This window comes from Convolutriloba macropyga, chromosome 1, assembly GCF_964194025.1.
Source record: "Convolutriloba macropyga chromosome 1, txConMacr16.3, whole genome shotgun sequence".
Taxonomy (NCBI): Eukaryota; Metazoa; Xenacoelomorpha; order Acoela; family Convolutidae; genus Convolutriloba; species Convolutriloba macropyga.
Genome location: NC_134468.1, coordinates 10,551,834 through 10,572,375, shown reverse-complemented (window position 1 = coordinate 10,572,375; position 20,542 = coordinate 10,551,834). Strand labels below are relative to the sequence as shown.

Sequence of the window (20,542 nt, the reverse complement as noted above, 5' to 3'; positions counted from 1 at the left end):
GGCACATCCGAGTAATTTTCAGTGCTTTTCGTTGCCCATCAAGGTCTCCAGGCCTCTTTCCCGACCTTTGCGATCAGTTTCATTTCAACTCATGCTTCCACTGGATTTTCCGATTATTTAGTTTCATTCAAATGGCTCAGCTACACATGATACCAATAATTTACTCTGACGTTCCCCACATTTCGATTGCCAAGATTTTTGTCCCTAAGTATTAAAAATGTATTATTAATGGAAATTATTAATGGAAAAAAGTGATATCTGGAATTTTTTTTATTTAAAAAAGAATTCGAAAGTCATAGAAGACTGGTGAGATTTTTTGCTTGGTAACGTAAACAAATGTTAATTAGACTTCTAGTTGAATTGAAATCTGTTGGTTTTTCAATCAAAAACAATTTTTCTTTTATAGAGGTTTTGAGTTGCTCTGCGGTACTTTGAATCAATTTGCACTTGTCTATTTTTATAACGACAGGGGAAAATGGGCGCCATTACCGTGCTATGAATAATACACGTTCCATAAATTTAAGAAAATTTTGTTAGCTGTTTATCCCAAAATAAAAATAATTTATTTTTCTTTAATATGCAAAATACGTTTTATTAATTAAATGCATTTGTGGCGTCACTTTAGCTGGGGGGGGGGGGGGGGGGGGGGGGGCTGGAGGAGAGGGCTATAACTGAAATAGGAGACAATACCTTCTGTTGATTTCTATTTCAGACCAACAGATGACGACAGAACTTTTTTAACGAAAAATAAGCATTAAAATTTTTCAAAACTATTTATAATCTTAGTTCATTACTCTTGTCCTTAGTTATTCTTCTGTTAATTAAGAGATCAAATTTCTGCCTTGCAAACTGGAAAATGTCTCTTCAGCTTTTAAGTCGTGAATGATCGCTCAGTTTCGGGTTTTTCCTTTTGGTTTAAATACGTCACTGGAAAGACTGGTACCCATTTGCGGAGTACCCACTTCCAGAATACCCTTGAGGCACTGGGTACGCATAATTGGGATACGCATAGGGTGAATTTGGATGAGGCGAATAACCCTGGGGCGAGTACACTTCCTGTGGGTACCCAGGTGACGGAGTTTGCGGGTATCCCTGATACGGGTACACTTGTCCAGGAGCATATGCTCTAGGTGTAGGGTAAGCTTCTTGGGCAGGCGGGTACTCTTGATAATTGGGGGGTGGAATTGCAGTTAGGCCATGTTCGGCATAGGGTTCTCCACAACATAACTCGTTGTTTCGTGGAACAAAAGCGAACACTGCGATTGCCATTGTAAGATTCGGTGTGAAGAAAACGAATGATGTCCATGCGAACCCCGGGTAGATATAGTTCATGGGCGTGAAAAAGTCTGCAAAAGCATTTCAGTCACAATGGAACAAACGGAATACTTTATTTAAAGAGAAGTCTGTGATTAAAAATTGTAATTGATAAACTGAAATTATATGATCACGTCATATTTTTCAACCAATTTGCGCTTTTGTAAAACTTTTTATGCTTTTAATAATATTTATTGAATCATTTTTCTTTTTCATTTCATTATTAACGAATATTGATTATATAGATATAGACCAGGAGGATCGGTAAGGTGCGTACGCACATCAGGCTTCGACCCCGCTCATCCACATTTCTGAGTTCATTGGCTACCAAATGTTAGAAAACCTTCAACAACATACATATCGTTCAATAAACAACCAATGTAAAACAATGGTGTCCTGCTTTTTCACCCCTATTCATTTAACCCCCTGTTATTTAACCCCGATTTATCCACCCCTGTAACATTTAACTCCTCTATGTTTTAACCCCTCTAAAATTTCACCCCAATTTTAATCTTTCTATAAAATAAGGATTATTAAATTAGCAATATAATCATTTGGCCATGCCTCGCGGGCCGTGGCCATGTCTCTGCGTCCCGTGGGATTTGATATGAATGAAACTATCGCAACCAAACGTGGGATTAGTTTATCCACTTAATTATGACAAAACATGCTTTAATGTCGACTGCTAATTGGCGGGATGAAATGATAGAGAGGCTAAATGATAGAGGGGTGAGTAAATCGGGGTTAAAAGATAGGAAGTTAAGTTAATAGGGGTAAAAAAAGTAGAACCGAATACAGTAATGCCACCATGCCACCCTAGAGGGCCGATGAAAGTTGTTGATAATAGGACTACTAGAAATGACAAAAAAATATCAAACAACGAACACTATTTACGACCAAAACTCGATGGTTATAATAAATAAAATCATAACAAAATCAAATTCGCATCAGACAAAAACCTATACAAAACAATTTAACCTATACTTCATTAGAAAAGATATGAGACCTGTCCTCAATAAGACTAGTTAACAGGTCGACAAAAAAGGATAAAGAGGTGCGAAATTCAAAAATACGTTTCCACTTTTGAAAACAATTATTTTAACGTTACTAATGTCATTAGATATCAACTGAAATCCCTAAAATGTTCATTTATATCTCCATAGGAAGCAACTGAGAGATGTCGTTATCAAACTTCAATTGCAAAAAAATTTCAAAGCCAATGAAACCTACGATCATTGTTATAAAAAATAAATAAAACAAAAATCCTATAAAATGTACAAATATAAGAAACCACAAATATTTTATAAAATTTCGTAGTAACAGTATTAACAAAGCCGAAAAACAAATGTTTGAAGCTAAAACCGTTGTAGAGATCAAATTGTTGCTTACTGGAAACGGGAGTGACCTTTGTTTACAGAGACTGAGCGACAAATTGACAAGAAAACTATTTACCAAAATGACGAAGCTCAAAAACCGAAATATGTTTCTGGAAGAAAAAATATTTTCAAAAGTCATAACAGATTTAAAATTGCAACAAACAGCAACGGATTAGGTTGCAATACCTCAGGAAATCAATTTGGCTTGTTAATAATAAGACCAAGTCACGATCCCACAAAATAACAAGAAATATATAAAAAAGCCAAAACTTCAAACAATTTTACGAGATCACTCTATTCAAGGCCCTATATTTATAAAAAGACGCCTGCAAAACTGTAAATTGTCACTTTTTCTTCATTTTAACATCAAAGAGCGTTAATTATAAAAAGATTACGAGGAGACGACAACAAAAAGAAACCTAAAATTTTAACAGTATAGAAATCTTGAAAACTTGTTGTGAAATTAATGGTCGGAGCATTAGATCACAATGTATAACCATAGGCAAAGAAAGTATGAACTAAAAAAAGCAATTGATACGTTTAATTTGTGAGATCGAGTTACATGGTTACGTAAATGAAAGCAGAAATGAAAATGAATCTATTTAAAAAAATTTCAATTTTTATGCATTAAAATAAACAGCTATTAACTAAAATCTTTAACTAGGTTGAGTTATACGTCCTGGGGAAGCAACTGAGACCTATTGTTATCAGATATAGTGCGTACAACAACAAAAAAGGACAAACATAGGCAAAAACAAAAAAAAATCCATTTGAATTTTCCGAGATAACTGTGTCTCAGTCCAAAAAGCATAAACTTTACAACTAAAATAATTCACATATCCAGATACACCTTTTTCAACGCTGTGCATTTTCCCTACTATGCTTTTTTTATTTGGTTTTGTCAATAATAAGATAATGACAAGGAAACAAAATGAACTCATAAAATATGCAATTACGCTCAAAACAATGAAAACACCTAGTGTAAAAAGAAAAAGACCATTAGTTGAACATAGATCCATTAAAAAAATTAATTTATAACCCACAAAAATTGGTTTTAGCCTGTTTTTACTGAGAGTGTGCCCAAAGTTGAAAAAAATAAGATAAAAATTGTGGCAAAGTTCAAAAATTAACCGATATTTTCTTAAAACAATTGTATTCATAGTCAAAATAGACATTAGATAACAACTGAAAGAAATTGTCCTGATTCACTCATACCTCTTAAGAAATAACAGGATCTTTGACGGGTGACAAGAAGTTATTTAACTGCAAAAAGATAACAAATGAAAGCAAAATTCAGGAATTAGATTAAAAAAATTTCTACGAAAACAACTGGTCAGAGCCACAAAAACCCATGAGCTTATTCTTAAACCGTATTATAATCTCGCTGGGCCTGGTTCTCTGTGATTAGTATTTGTCATTCATTGAGCCCTGATTTGAATTTCTTGTAAGTAAAAAGAAGTTTACATAAAAAACTTTTACATAGCGGAAATGTTTTGAAAAAACGTCGGGCCCCAAAAAAATCTTTAACAAAATTCCTCGTGAGAATCCATTGCGAGATCAAGATCAGCTCATATGTTACTGCGCGTCTAACAAAATACTCAATTTTTCAAATGGCCACGAAATAGATCAATTTTTCAATAAAATTTTTCAGTTTGTCAAAAATAAAAATGCATTTTGTATAGTTATCGAGTTTTAATTTGCAAAAAACTGGCGACATATTAATTCCAGAAGACTCTCAAAGCCAGCAGATGTAGAACTAGCTCGTTTGTCAGCTTAAAAAGAATTTGGCAGCAGTTTTAAGATATCTACTTCCAGCAAATTTCAAATAAGCGTGCTAAAAAAGCAAATTTGGTCCCGAAAAAAATCAAACTTTGAAAAATTTATCAAAAATTCTAGCCAAACAAACTCAGATCGAAGTACTCACCGATCCTCTTCTATCTTTAGAGATAAAATCAAAAACTTTACAGCAGAAAGTTTGAACAAATTTCAGCAAAATTGACGGAAATTAGGTCAAAAATACCGAAAATGTGAATAAAAACAGCTGAGTTACGTCAAATATTCACAAAAAAATTAAACTTCGATAACTCTCGTTAAAAAGCGGAAATTGAAAAAATCTTTTTATTTCCATATTCTACGCTGGGCGGGCTTTTTAATGATATCACTCACAACTCTCTACGATGATCATATCGATCGGCCAAAATTGTCTGAACAAAAAAAACTCATTTGAGTATATAGTTCCTCCCCCACTAAAGTGGGTCGGAACAATTATAATGGACTGGGATTTTCTGATATTCAAATGTCATTTGATGGGTTGTTTGATGAAAAATAACAATAGATCATATTATCTTATTATTACTAGTTAATAACAAATTTGTTCCATCGTCTTCATCTGTAGATATCGTTGGTGTAATAATTGTTATGATAACCGCAGTTGCCAAAATAACCGCCGCTGTTACAATATTCATAAATAGGTTCAGAATCTGGGGCCATTTTCGTTCATTGTACTTCTCTGCAGCTAAAAGGAAAACCCACGTGGTTATACAACCCAGGGTAAAAACACACCCCAAAATATGCAACGCGAATGTTGTCACGTCTTCTGGACAAAAACTTGGGTCGTTGAATACACAGTTTCTGTAAATATAATTGTATCCCAGAGGGGAAAAGGTGCAAATGAGGAAAAGAAGGGATATGGAAGCAAACACAGCGCCTACGATTCCCATAATAATACCTGTATCAAGGTCAAATTAGTCAACATATCAACTAAATTATTTTTAAAAATAACCAAGAAGAAAACAGCTTCAATTTCTAACTTTTGTTACAAATCTTTGACCGACATTAAAGTTGAGATTAGAACGAAAATTATTTTAAATTAAGTCGAACCAGAGAAGCAAATAATCGAACTATAAAAAATAGTTGGTCATTATGACTCATTATGACTCATAATGACGCAGAAATTTTTAATTTTGATCAATTCATGACCGAAACAAATTCTGTATCAATGACATAATTTTCACCCGAACTAAAAAAAAACAAACTATTGCTTCTTAGCAATCATTTGCGTATCTTGTTTCCAGCTAAACTTACACGTAACTGAGTTCTTGGTTGAGAAAAGAATTTCGAGACTCTTTCTTTAGTCATGAGCCAATGAAAACGATCATCATGCACTAAAAATTTTGATACATTGCAGTCAATTTAATTAATTGAAGCACGAATTATACAAGAGCGGCGGATTGATACCGTGCAGTATGGTTAATTTTCGGTCGCATGCTGCATCTTTTTTTATAAATGAAAACCAAAAATCCTGACAATGAAATTTTCTATTGAGCGATTTCTTTTTCCCTTTTCTGATATGTAACTGTGGAGAATCGAATCGATTATTGTTCTGACCCTCTTGAGGGGGGAGGAACTATATACTCAAATGGGTTTTTTTTGTTCAGACAATTTTTACCGATCGGTTTATTAATCGTAGAGTTGTGAGTGGTATCATTAAAAAGCCCCTCCAGCGTAGAATAGTGAATTATAAAGATTTTTTTTGGATTTCGCATTTTACAGGGAGTTATCGATAGTTGAAGTTTTGTGAATAATTGACGGATTTCTGATGTTTTTATTTACATTTTCCGGAATTTCGCCTAAAAATTTCGTCAATTTTGCTAAAAATTGTAAATATTGTTAATAATACTACAGTTAATTTTATCTTTGGAGACAGAAAAAATAGTGTTGACAATTTTCATTTAATTTTTCTGGCTAAAATTTTGGCTAAATGTTTCAAAAATCAGCCTTTTTCATCAAAAATTGCCCTAAACGAGCGTCCTTAGTCCACTTTGATTAAATGTGCCCAAATTACACACCCCAGAAACAACAAACAAAATCCTTGTAAACTACAAAGGCAGCTGTTTAATTTCCACTGCCATTGAGGGTAGTCTAGAACCAATATTTTGCCGTTTTTTGCTAATTTTACTCTATGATAATCAGAAACGCAGCATTTAATTTTGATCTTTTAACTAACAAATTATCGAGATCTTAAGCATTCGAAACAATTGAGTGCTCTAAATGGACAAAGAGTAGTAGCGAGGTTGGTCTTGGTGCAGTCTTGGACTGTTACAATCGATAAATAAATCGGATTGTAATCAGTCGGTCTTTTTTTTAAAAAAAATTTAAAGTTAAGGAACAGAACAGTTCACATCAAATATCACTGTTGATAGGTCCAAATGGTTTTCTAAGCAGTTCCAAATTATTGTATCTATTATCTTTATAGGAAAGAATTTGAAGAATTTGGTCGTTTTGACTTTTAAAAATGTTTTCTTTTTAAATGAACAATTGCTTATCGAACTTTGCCAGAATTTTTCTCATAAATTGGTCACCTTATATCTTAGTGTCAGCAAAGAAAAAATGTTTATTCATCCTCTCCTTTCTAATGAAATTTTTTTTACTTGTTTTTTTTTCAGTTTTACGTGTTAAGTTATGGTTTTCTGGCTTTGGTGCTACTCGATATCACATTTTTTTTTTTGATTTTAAGTATTTGCCAATTTTTCACGTTTTTTCTCGTTTTTCACATTATAACATTTTTGACAGTTCACATAATGCATCATTGACGTTCAAATAAAAATTATTTGAACATATAAAACCTTGAAAGGCATATCATACGGTTTTAACGGCTTCGACATCCCTTTCTCGAAGAATTTAAATTAAATTTTTACAATTGTCTTTAATTGTCGTTTCTTCTTTGTCTTTTTAGTGGTATGAAACCACCTGGATAATGACAGTTCTCATTGGCATTTCAAAAAAAATATAAATGATAAAATCTCCTTATTTGAGTAGATTGCTGATGGTCTTAATGATTTTGAAAGCAATTCGTTTCGAAAAGAAACAAGGGCTAATCAATTTTGGCCATTTTTTCTTTTTCTTCTAAAAATTCCTGTCCTTAATGAAAACGCCGAAACCAATTTTTTGGCATTCAAGGAAGGCTCAATTGAACTTATTTTGAGGGGCCAAATATGGCTTTACGGAATCGACAGTGTTTTCTTGCAAGTTTTGAATGAATTTCTTTTTGTTGTCTCTTTTGTTGTTCTGTTTGTAAACACTTAAAAAATAGATTACTGACATGTCTTAGTGCTCTCCTATAGAGGCGTGTGTGATCATAAACAGATTGGATGTTTTCATTTACCATCTAATGATTCACCTTACTTTGAAAACAATTGTTTTAAAAATTTAAGCAAATTTGTTTTTTTTGTTCTTTTTTGTCTCATTGTTACCGAGCCTTTTTATTGAGTGGTCCCATATCTTTTCTAATGAAACACAAGTTATTTTCTTTGGTTTCATCTTTATCTGACGCTATTTTTAGCTTGTTAGTAAGTTTTTTTTTTAAATGGACATAAAGTTTTGAATGTAATTAATGTTTTTGTTATGGTTGTTTGATTTTGTAGTTCGTCTTGACTTGCTTTCTTAATAATGACTGATCCCATGGATCTTATGCATCATTTTGCACTTCCCCGAATTATTTGCGTTGGAGCAGATCTTTGTTCAAACATTTTTTTGAAAAATACTTGAATTTTTGGGTTTTTCTATCTGGTCCTCATTTGGTAGACTTTTATGCCAAAAAAGTGGATGTGCTGGGTCGGAACTTTATGTGCGAACGCACATTACCGAGTCTTCTTGTTGAATATCAAATCAATCGCTGATTGAACATTTACAATTACTTGTTTGTATTTTCTTTAGTCAGCTAATGAAAAGTGTGCGTTGGACAAAAAAACTGGGAAAACTGGGAAGATGTTGGTTTTCAATTTCTTTTGTGAAAACATTGTGAAATCTACTCTATCAGAAGATCCAAGTCTTTTAGCAGTTTTAATGGTCTTGTTTTGATATGAATAGAATATGTAATTTTTCAAAACAATTTTTGTATTCAGGGATGAGAAATTTTGAAAAGCTGGCAAAAGAACTAAAATCTTTTGTGTGTTCGCGAGGAATTCGGATTTATCAAGCTCAAAATTTGTTGCAATAGTTTTCCCTAATGCGTGAAACTCTAAGAGCCGCCTTCACATCAGGCATTTAGGCCTCCAAAACAGTTTCGGTGATTGCATAGTAAGCTGAGAGGCGCTAAGAGAACATAACGTCCCCCGGGATTTACCAGTTTTACCCGATTTGGAGGGCAAAAAGTCAAAAGGGTTAGAAATTGGTTCAGCAAAAGTCGCATAAAACACCACAAGGCTAATATAATTGCGGCAAAATTTAGTTGACAGCCATTAAACAGACGATGGGAAGGAAATGTTTGAAAAATATTGCTGCAATCCTGCTGTTTTTGAATAGGACTAATCATTGAAGACTTAAAGCGTTTCCAAAATTTTTCTTCTAATATTTTTTACAAAGAGCTTGAATATTCGCATGATTTATAAAAAAATTCTTTTGCCACTCGGCACTCCTTGATAGTACAAGAGCGCAATGAGCTGTTTTCCTTGTCCTGTTAACAAATTTTTTTGTTTTCATTGACGCTTTAGAATGAAATCTTACGCGCTTTTCTGTTAATGACGGGTTGTGTGCTCAACCAATAAATTAGACTGTCCATCACATCACAATTTTCAAGCAACATTTTAATGTGGGGCAAAGTATATCACTTACAACTGGTAACAATCTACCCGTGCAGAGAGGAAACAATTATGAGCTTCATTTCACTGTTCGTTATCAAAAGATTTGATTTTTTGTTAACTTAATTTTAATTGACCGCTTGTATTCTAATCTGGATTATTAGTTAATTTTCTCTCCATACAACTAATACTTTTTGTTACTGTTTCTTAGAAAAAATGGAATATCGTTTTAATGGAATGTACTCTCGTTTTAATTGTTTGAAAGAGCGTGCAGAAGTAATGGTTTATGTGACTCTGCTTAAAGTCACTGAAAACTTCTGACCATTATAAAGATCCGCGGAGTAGTTCGAGAAAACATGTCAAAATTTCTACGAAACTTCAGCCGAGTCACTTAACCATGCTTAAATCCCGAAACGCGCACGTTTTAAAATGACGAAAGTCAATGGAAGTCAAACGTCTGGCTAAGTAGTGATTTCTGGCATTTTGAGTTCTGGCACTGCAGACTTTCGGCATTTTAAAATTTACACGTGAGTGTTTTAATTTTTATTATTAAGTACAATAGATACTGTGATACTGTAGTAGTACAACTGTTTGAGTTTAATATTTTGGGGACTTGATTTACAAAAGTTAGAACTACAATTAAATTAAAGAATTGAAAGCCCCTAGAATTGAAAGCCCCTAGAAATGATAGAATGAAACGTAGATATGGCCAGGGAAAAAACATAGCTGGTAGGTTTCCAGAAAATAGTCTCAATAGCTTCGTAGATCTGCAGTCTCAAAAAATAGTAAAAGAAACAGACAAAAAACGGTGAGATGTTATATTTTGATTAGAAATCTGTCTGATTTATTGCCGGTTCTGTTACCTGCTCTCAAATAACCTTCAATTAGAGTGACATACACTCACTTGACTTTATCTCCTTGAATTAAAAATGAAAAAAGTCAATTTCAAAGTGAGGGAGTCATTTTTGAGAGTGAGGTCAGTCAAGTGTGACCGAAAATTTAATCACGCAAATGAACAATAAAATTTGCTCCACTAAGAGCAAAAAATGACGTCACGCATGAAATTGCATGAACGAATGAACAAAAGGCAGATAGTGACGTCATATTGTCGTAACAAAAATCTTGACGACGAAATAAAAAACAAGTACTGACGTATAATTAAAAGAAATTTCATTGACTAAACAAAAAACTAGACATAGAACGGACTGTGAGTGAATTGCAGAATCAACTATGAATGGATTGGAAAATCTATTTAGAAAAAAATCCGATCAAAAAAAACCGAAAAAAACCCAGTAAAAATCAAAGTGAAATTGCCGCATGTGAACCAAAAAACCCACTAGAGAAATGAAAAATTTAGTTCAAACAAAAAACTTGACCTAGAAGGATCTATGAATTGATTAGGAAAACAATTTAGAAAAAAATTCGATCCAAAAAAATTGAAAAACTATAAAAATCAAAGTGAAATCGCCGCATGTGAAAAAAAACCACTAGCGAGAAAGCGATTTTTTGTTCAAACACCGTTTTCTCACTCTACTTTAAAATTAGAGCGAAAAAAATTCACGCCGCAACAGCACTCGCTTTTTTGCTCCACTTCCTATTTCGGCGTGACCAAAACCACTACTCCAAGTTGACTTCAAAAATCATAAAGATATGTGAACAGATCTTTAAAAAAAGACAGTGCCACAATACAATTCAAATTCTTTGAATTGTAAAAAACCAGGAGAAGGCCAATAATAGCCCCAGCTATCGTTGTGCGGCTATTAATAAATATCTTTTATAAAGTCAGAATTCAGAAACTTGGTAAATACAAAAACTGCGATGGTGATGGAGTTAGGGCTTGGAGGGTTGGACGATGGGGGTTCAAATCGCCAACTGGAGTTTGGACGGGAGGAGTGTTGGGGGAGTAGGGGTGACTGAGGGGGTCAAACTTTCAAGATGGAGATCCGCTCTTCACATCATGAAATTGCCCTTAAAAACAGTTTCAGTCAATCACATAATTAGCGGCTAGCAAGGCGTAAGGCTCTAAGATCCTCGGCCGCTTAATGACATCGGAGCGCCAACAATTTGTCCAGTTTTTGAGGACGAAAAATCAAGTGAGTCAGATAATAATATCTGTCAAGCAAAAAATTGCTTAAAAATAGACCACAAGACCAATATATTTGATCCAAATTTCGTTTGAGAGCAATTAATCTGACTTTAGCCAGAATTACAAGATTCTATGTTAGGGACACAAGCAGCTCATTCGATTAAATTCTTCCTTTATTCACAAATTTCTGGTTTCCTAAAAAAAATAGAAATATTGTAAATATCTCAAGAGCTGAATTTACCTGAACATTTTAAAGTTGACACTACCGCTCTAAATTTCTGAGGACTCTGCTACCTTTAGGTCACCTCAAACCTCCGGATCTTTACTACTATTGTCCACCTCGAAGTTTTGAAGTAAGACATTTACGGTACTTAAATTTTACTTTATAAGCAAACAATGAATAACGAGCGTTTTTACTTTTTTGCTCTTATCTTTCATATGAATAGTATCTGTGCTGGCAATTTATTATGACTAAAATAAGGTACCTCTAAGGAGAAAAATATACATTTGGGGTGCAAACAGACTGGTTATATAGACGGGGGGGGGGGGGGTGGCAAAAACAGAAAAGATCTAAGCCTCCAATCAAAAAGTTATGTTCTCAAACTCGAACAAGTTTTGATCCAAAATTACTTACCTCTACAAGTTACGTTGAGTTCTGACAATTTATTGGTTTAAATTTAAATTTTTTTTGTTAGTTGATATGATGTAATTATACCCCAAAAGTCGCAAAACAGACGATTCATCACAGGTAAGATAGTTCAACTCATAAAACACCGCCGATCTGTTTTCCGTGAAAATTAATTCGTTCACTGTCCATGTAAAAATTGGTCCACACAGCAAATGGTTGAGAAAGTATATATCCCCGTGAATAATATCCCCATCGCCGTGAAATATCGTTTGTCTGTTCGAACTAATGTGTTCCAATATAAATTTCTAATGCAAAACTAGATCTAAATCTATATTGATTATTAGAGAAACTTGTGTAAAATGCCACAGCAGCGGAAATAACTAATGCTAGCGGAAATCACTTTTATTGTATCTAATAACTTTGAAATATTTCCTGATAATGTTCTTTATGACAACATACAATCTTGATGATATTGTTGGTAAGAAAACATTATGATATGACCGAGTTTGCAAGAGGTTTGCAAAAATTTCAAAAAATTGTTAATGTTGGCATATTCTTACCCGTACCTAGGTCGCAGTGAGTTTCAGCGCTGTACCATTGACTTTCAATTGTAACCAGTACTGTACCAGACAAATAGCAGTGTAAATAAATTTGCCAGTCTGCCCAGAGTCGATTAAGAAAAATCCCAGTCTGTTTTTTTTCTTCGCAGCATCATTTACATTATTGGTTAACACTGCACAGAATGTCTCAGTTCAGACTGTACAGACGAAGAACTAACAGACTGTACATAGCAAATTTTGAAAATTTCGAATGACTGATATCATGCATGAAATTTTCAACGTGGCGATACCCGGAGCTGCATTCTAGCATAACTTGTACATACTACACCACAATTAACTGACACATCGACTTCCACCGACTTCCGCCGACCTCCGCCAACTTCCGACATCCGCCGACTTCCACCGACTTCCACCGACTTCCAACCTCCGCCGACTTTCACCGACCTCCGCCGATTTCCACCGACTTCCGACCTCCGCCGACTTCCACCGACTTCCGCCGACTTCCACCGACCTCCGCCGATTTCCACCGACCTCCGCCGACTTCCACCGACCTCCGCCGACTTCCACCGACCTCCGCCGACTTCCGACCTCCGCCGACTTCCACCGACCTCCGCCGACTTCCACCGACCTCCGCCGACTTCCACCGACCTCAGCCGACTTCCGACCTCCGCCGACTTCCACCGACCTCCGCCGACTTCCGACCTCCGCCGACCTCCACCGACCTCCGCCGTTTCTACCTAATTGATGTGAATGCACCAGTGTATTTATGTTAACCTTTTTCCAGTGTTTGAATAGTAGACTCAATGGTCTTCATATGTTGTATTCTGATTGTATTCAAGTGTATTTTGTTTGTTTTCAGTATCGGCCGGCTCGCTTTCCTTTGTTTCAGGTCAATTTTACTTTGCTTGCAACCTTTCGTAACTCTGAGGGCCTCTGCTGATGAAGATGGAGATTTACGAGTCACCCTCTTCACTTATTCAGACTTCAATGAAGCCTCTGCAGCAACTTTTCCCGGCTGCAACTGAAGACTCATTGATGACAAGGTCACGTACGTGCACCGGGGATAATACAGAGAATGGCGAGGAGAGTGAAAGTGACCTGTGAAAGTGACCTGTAAAAGTGACCTGTGAAAGTGACCTGTGAAAGTGAAAGTGAACTCAAACTTCAATTCATTCACTTCAAAGTGAAACTCTTCAATTCATTCATTCATTCAATTCATTTAATTCACTTTCAATTCAATTTAATTCATATTTTTCACTTTTTTCCACATTTTTATATTCTTAACTAGATATTTTCCGTTGATGCTTTTTACTAGAGTCAGAGTCATCATAGCGCATGTAAACGCAGTTTTGAGTAACAAACTGTAGTCATGAGTATAGAGTAGAGCGCGTTTTAATTGCCACTTGAGAGAACACTTAAGTAAATAATACGGGCGAGCAATTATAATTATGCTGCACAGATGCAAATCCGTCGCCTTCGGTTCATGCCTAGATGAAAGTCAGCCGCTTTTTATTCATGTGCCGCTAAATTTCAGCCACCTTATAATAATGCCCCGATAAAATTCGGCCGCGCTTTATTGCTGCTCAGATAAAATTCATATAAACAAAATCATGCCCTAATGAGTCATCTTTTAAAACAGACTATAAATTCCCAAAACTGACATGAACAGAACAAGTGTCAGGCAAAAAATCAGAATGAAAAATTTAATGTTACAGCGCTGGATTAGTCGTAGACCAAGGTACGGGTATCAAGGATACATTATTTATCTTGAAAATTTAAAATATGGCATGATCCTGCTAAGAAGATCTGATCTTGCTGAGATCCCAAGATCTATCATATAAGTCAAGAAATTGCATTTATTGGAAAGATCATTAAATTTCATTTCAGTGAGAAAACAATCAGTGTAAAAATAGTTATATTGGATTAGGTCGTGTCAAAAACTTGATTGAATTTTAATTTTTTGGTTAAAATGTTCCTACGAAGGAACAGATTTTATACACTTGAACAGTGGAAAAAGATTTTCAGTGGAAGTTAATCACATTTTTTTCATTAGCGAAAATTACACAAATATTTAGCGTTTGTGAGCCCCCCCCCCCCACCCCCCCCCCCCCCCCCAATTTGCAGAGCACGTGCAAGTACATAGAGAGAAAATCGCTGTAAAAATAATGGCACCTGCTCTTGGGGTGCAAATAATATTGGGGGCGACAACGGGGGGGGGCGACAAACGGGAAAAGTAGATCTACATCAATAACAAACACTTAATGGCATTTTTTATGTTTCAAGGTGATTAACATCCAGTTTTGACGAGGATGGTAACAAGGACTAGAGGACAATTAAATAAACCGTAACTAAGAATAGTGAAAGCAGAATGTATGATTAATCGAAATTCTCAATTGTTACCGCGTTCTATCAGAAAGAAAAATTAAACATCCATATCGTATAGTTAGATCGGTTAGAATTAGTGAGTTCTAGTTAAAAATCACTGTTTCAATGATCACTTAATGGATCAGTTTTTAATGCTGGATCAGTTTTGTTAATGCCCTACGCTTTACACTTTAAAATAAAGCCCAAGTTCTGGGAGGTATAATAATTCATGTTTTGCTTTTACGACAAGTGTAAACTCAAGAGGACACGGGGACTACAGGGCTGGATTACATTGGGCCTTGGTTATGTTTAACTTGTTCGTGTGGTTCAAAGGGAGGTTGAAAGCATTGTTACAGGCTCGAACTCTATGTTAAAACTGAATTAGCTATAAATCGTACTGACCTTCTGACCTTTAGCGAATCAACTAGCTCTGAGACCCTAACTTTTCAAAAAATGCACCTTATAGTACAGTTTTTTTTGACTTGGCATCAAATTTGAACACCTTTTGAGGATGGTAAGTGGACATAGGGCTAAATTTCTATCGATTAATATACAGATGTGAGTGATTTTTGTATACATTAATAGAGCAAAACTACGAGCAAAACTGTTGTTTAACACTGAAAATTACGTCATCGATCCAATTATACAGCACCTCTTACGTCAACTGTGCAATAATAATGGCTATTATGTCAACTATTCAATATTACGTAGTATGAACAGGTACTTTGTGGGACAGGTAACGTAATTCTCAGTGCCAATGAATAGTTTTTCTTTCGCAAATCAGCTATTAGTGCATACAAAAAGCAGGCAAACAAACTTGAAAATTCGCGTAACGCGTTATTTATGCTCATTAGACTGCTGTTTCCAACGCTTGTTCTTTAGGTTTTCTCTGGCCTTCAGCCTCGTTTCAATCCCTTAAACACTCGATACGTCGAACAGCAGTATTCTTATATGAGATGAGTACTTATAACTATGACGACGTAATACAATGTCAACGTTAAAGAATGCTGAAACTGGAACTGAACTGAAAGTGCGGACACTGGAAGAAGGCTAATAGTATAATGCTACCCGAAATAATTTTCAAATTAAACATGTCAAGCCGATCAGTAGCTCGGTGATAAGAAATTTATACCAAGTCTCACGGGCCGCGGAGGCACGTTCTTTACCCGCAATTATCATCGTTTGCTGAAAATTTAGCTTGCTCTAAAGAACTTGTCCTGATGAACAATACTACTCAAAATTTCACTAATTCACTCTGAATAGCTCAGGATTTGTGTTCAATTCAGTTAAAAAAAAAGGCTGATTTGCTTAGAAACTTATCGGGTAAAAGTTTGAATGAACTTTTCACACTCTTTTAATGGACACAGTCATGCGTCTCAATTGTTATGTCACCGTCTAATATACACTTAATTTACAGATGTGTTAGGAATTTTGTGTCCAATAATATCACAGTTATGCGAGCAAAATTGACCATTTGTGCAAAATGAAAAAAATGGTAATAAACCTTTCTGTTATTTGATCTGTCTCATAATTCTTGTATTATGTTATTATTTTCTCTTCGCTATTAATGGTATCTTGCGACGTGGCTTTTGGTCTCATTTTAATCATTTGTTATCACCACAGGTTCAAAAACAGTCGTTTTATATACTCTTACACGTCCAATTTTATCTTTTATTTGATCAATTACGTTGTCCCTCCTGTGGCTTGCGTTGTTTGGCAAATTATTGACAAACCCTAAGAGAAGCTGCTATTATTGCATATATATTAGGTTGACCTCTTACAACACTGAAATAGAGTGTTCAAATAAAAAAATACAACACAGACAGAGCATTCCGCCTCCTTCTTTTATTAGCTTCCCAACGCTTAGTGGTTAAATAACGTATAGAACCGACATGGCCGTATTTATACCATAATATGCCGTAAATCAATTGCACACAAACACTCCACAGAAACACGCTAAACTTAGCTCACACTACATTTTCCAGTCATAATTTTTTATGACAACAAGGCGGCTCGTGTATGTGCGTTCGCACATGATGTTCCGACCCGAGCTCATCTACATTTTTGACTTAATTATCAACCAAATGAAGAAATAACAAAAATAGATGTTTGAGCTTAAAACAATTGTTACACAACCTATCTACTAATTGAATTACATAATGCCATGCCTTATAACAGCGCCAATGAGATCTGACCTTAAAGATACTACGAGACAAAAAACAACCAAAAAATTAGCAAAAAACAAAAACTTCACGGCAAAAACTTAATAACTAAATTTAAAAGCACATAGTAACAACGTCAAATTGCAGTCAGATAAAACTTTAACTACTCAAATTTAATTTCTCCTAACTACACAGTGGACGGAAAATTTTCGTAGTGAGACTATGTTGCAAGTCAACAAAAAGAACGATCAATGAGGCGAAATTCAAAAATTAATCAACCTTTTTTAAACCAAGAAATTTCAAAAGTCTCAAAAATCATTAGCTTTTAACTAAATTATCGTTTATAAATTACTAAAAAGTTACTACAAAACCAAAAGGTCTTGTCTTTGTGTGGTTTAAGCTTTGGAAACTAACTAAAGAAAAACCTAAAAAAATTAGAAACGAGTTGCGAAAACACAATTTATTGCTACCATTAAAATCATTAGCTATTATCTGAATATTATGTATTTTTCTTTCAATTCTTATTTCTACTAATTCAGCTGCATGAATTGCACTAAACGAATAAACACGTTTATTTGGGCTGAATTTGTCGACCATTGGGATCTGTTACTACGCGATTGTTCTGAAAGAAGAGAAAAAGAAGCGCAAAAAATGACCACTCAAAAAAACGTTTATAAAAACGCATATTGTCCAACAAACAAAGCATCGGTGACAAATAAAATCAGTAGATATGCTTTTTGGCGTACAAGAAGTTGGATTGGGCCTCTCATTAATGCAAAAAAATACAATTTGACAAAAAGAACAACAAAAATTGAAAAGTATGAATGTTTAAAAATGTATATCATAAACTTTAATACTAAAGCGTATAAACCGATTAACTGATTCAAGTAAATTCATTAATTCAATCCTCAATTACAAGCCTAACAGACTTGTCAGCCATTTACGGCTACCTAAAGAACAAAAACAGGCAAAAACAGCAATTTCAGGGAAAAAAATGAGCGAGAAAAGTGTCAAAGACAATAAAAAATGAGCTTTTCACTTCAAACTTTTCTATGTTCAATTATTTTTTTTAACAGCAATGGGATTTTTCTTTCTAAGAAATATTTTTTGAAAAATTGAATGTGAACAAAAACATTAGAACCACCCAGTTTTTGGAGAAAACTCGTAGTATCAACGCCATTAATTTCATTAGCTTTCAACTGAATCAACTAAATACGCTAAATTATGCCTCCAAGGGACAACAAGTTTGTTGGCCATTCGTATTTGGTCAATAAAATCTTACAACAAGTTATTAAAGATGAGAACAACAACAAAGACAGGCAACAACCAAAAATTCAGTAGGAAAGTGCCAGAAGAAAGTGTCGAAGCAATTTAAATAATAAGTTTTTCTCTGAAAACTTTATATATGATCCATTGAATGTCTTCCCTAATTAAATGTGAACTATAAATGATAGGATAATGTAATAAGATTTCAAAGGGATCCAGAAACAAGAAAAAGTTCCCGAAAATTTTTAAAAAAAATTCGAAAACTAGTTGCATTGAAATTTTAAAACTAATAGTTAGAAGACAAAACCGCTAACCAGGAAATTTTTGGCTGCATTAGAAATAGAAAAAAGATCTTGTAAGTACTGAAGCTGACTAACAGTCCGCGTAAAAAAGTTTAGGATCGGTTAATGTTCAAAAAAAGTTTTCGAAAAACTTTTTTTAAAATCTTAACAGCCATTGAAATCAAAAGCTTTTAACTGAGGTCAATAACTACGCTCAGAAATAATACTTTGGCAAATAAAAATGTTTGTCAAGCATTTTTAATCAATAGGGGATTACAACAAGTCTTTTGACTACGAAAACAACAACAAAATCAGGCAAAAACAAAAAATTCAGTAGAAAAGTGCGAGAAGAAAACTTTGAATCCAATTAAACCAATAGCTTTTCTCTGAAAACTTTATCTGTAATCCACTGAATGTGTTTTCCTTGCCAATGGGATTAGAAAAACTTTTGGATAATGTGCATAATATTAGATAATGTGACAAGAGTTCAAAAGTAACCAATAATACGAAAATATCCAAAATTTTTTTAAAGATTTTGAATTCTTGTATCATTGAAGTCATATAATCAATAATTAGAACATAAAACCGTCAACAAATTTATTTTAGTTTTAGTAGAAAGCAAGTGGGTTCTGTCAATACTGAGATTGACTAAAAGTTCACGAAAATTTTAAGATTGGTTAATGTTCAAAAAAAAAATTCGAAAAACTATTTTTTAAAATCTTAACAGCCATTAAATTCAGTAAATTTCAACGGAAGTCACAAAATACGCTCAAATATACTTCAATGGGAGTATGAGGATGTTTGTCGTGCATAGGTGATCAATAAGACATCACAACAAGTGTTATGACTATGAAAACAACAACAAAATCAGGCAAAAACCAAAAATTCAGTAGAGAAGTGCGAGAAGAAAAAGTCGAAGCCATTTGAAATCATAAGTTTTTCTCTGAAAAATTTATTTGTGATCCACTGAACGTTTTTGTGAAGCCAATAGAAGCTGTCAGTTTTAGGATAATGTGATAAGATTTCAAAAGTAACCAATAATACGGAAATATCCAAAAAAACTTTTTTAAATTTTGTGTCATTGAGGTCATATTACTCAAAATTAGAAGATAAAACCACCAACTAGATCAAATTTGATTACAACAGGACGGAAGAGGGTGCTGTCATCACAGAGAGTGACTTTCAGATCACGATAATAACTTTATGATTGTTTAATTTTCGAAAAAAATTTTCGAAAAATTATTTTTAATGTCTTAACAGCCATTAGCTGTTACTCACTCAAAGCACTAAATATGCCCACTTAAATCTCATTACGGAAAATATTGAATGGTTAGTCAATGAGTCCATGCCATAAGACTCCAAAAAATTTGTAAAGCTTCAAAAAGAAATTCAAAATTTCGGTTAAAATTACGAAAACTCAGAGTCGAATTTAAAAAAAACATGAGCAATTCCTTGAAAACGATTTTTTTGTTCATTGGGCTTCATTAGATTGTAAATCAGGTTGTCGTTAGCGGAACCTTAATATGAAAAGTGACTTTTCTCTAGGTGACTTAAAAATGCAAAAAAGAGTAGAAAATTTTTATAAAAAAGAGCTCTCAAATAGATTTCGAATTTTTTTGATATTGAAGCTCCCTATGAGACCAGAACTATCCTTTTTTTGCTTTTAGTCTTTTAGGAAAACAAAATTGTTTCATTTTTTGACAAGAAATTTATTCTTGAAATACTTTTTTGTATAGAAAATATCTTTATTTGAAGAAACATCACACTAAAAGTGAACAAATATCACGTGTTCACACAAAACTTCAATCCTCAATAACTCCTCGAAAAAAAAAACGAAAATCCAAAAAATGTTTTTAATTTTGAAATCTACGTTGGACCAGCTTTTTAATGATACCACTCACCTTTCTCTGCGATGAATATATTGATC

General features: G+C 34.2%; 1 protein-coding gene across 4 annotated transcripts; it reads right to left on the bottom strand.

Moving 5' to 3' along the window:
• Positions 1–804: 804 nt before the first annotated feature.
• LOC142345577 (uncharacterized) lies at positions 805–15,442 on the bottom strand. 4 transcript variants are annotated; one of them, XR_012759346.1, is made up of 4 exons: positions 14,835–15,014; positions 12,070–12,287; positions 5,058–5,418; positions 805–1,346 (listed from the first exon to the last, which is right to left on the bottom strand). XR_012759346.1 is itself a non-coding variant. In XM_075397709.1 (3 exons), the coding sequence occupies exons 2-3, from the start codon at positions 5,077–5,079 to the stop codon at positions 925–927; spliced, it is 444 nt and encodes a 147-aa protein (XP_075253824.1). In that variant the 5' UTR covers positions 5,080–5,205; positions 15,309–15,442; the 3' UTR covers positions 805–924. The 4 variants fall into 4 exon arrangements, 3 of the variants coding, with proteins under 3 accessions (XP_075253824.1, XP_075253816.1, XP_075253833.1); XM_075397709.1 differs by lacking the exons at positions 12,070–12,287; positions 14,835–15,014 and adding an exon at positions 15,309–15,442 and having other exon boundaries at positions 5,058–5,205; XM_075397701.1 differs by lacking the exon at positions 14,835–15,014 and having other exon boundaries at positions 12,070–12,410.
• Positions 15,443–20,542: the final 5,100 nt, after the last annotated feature.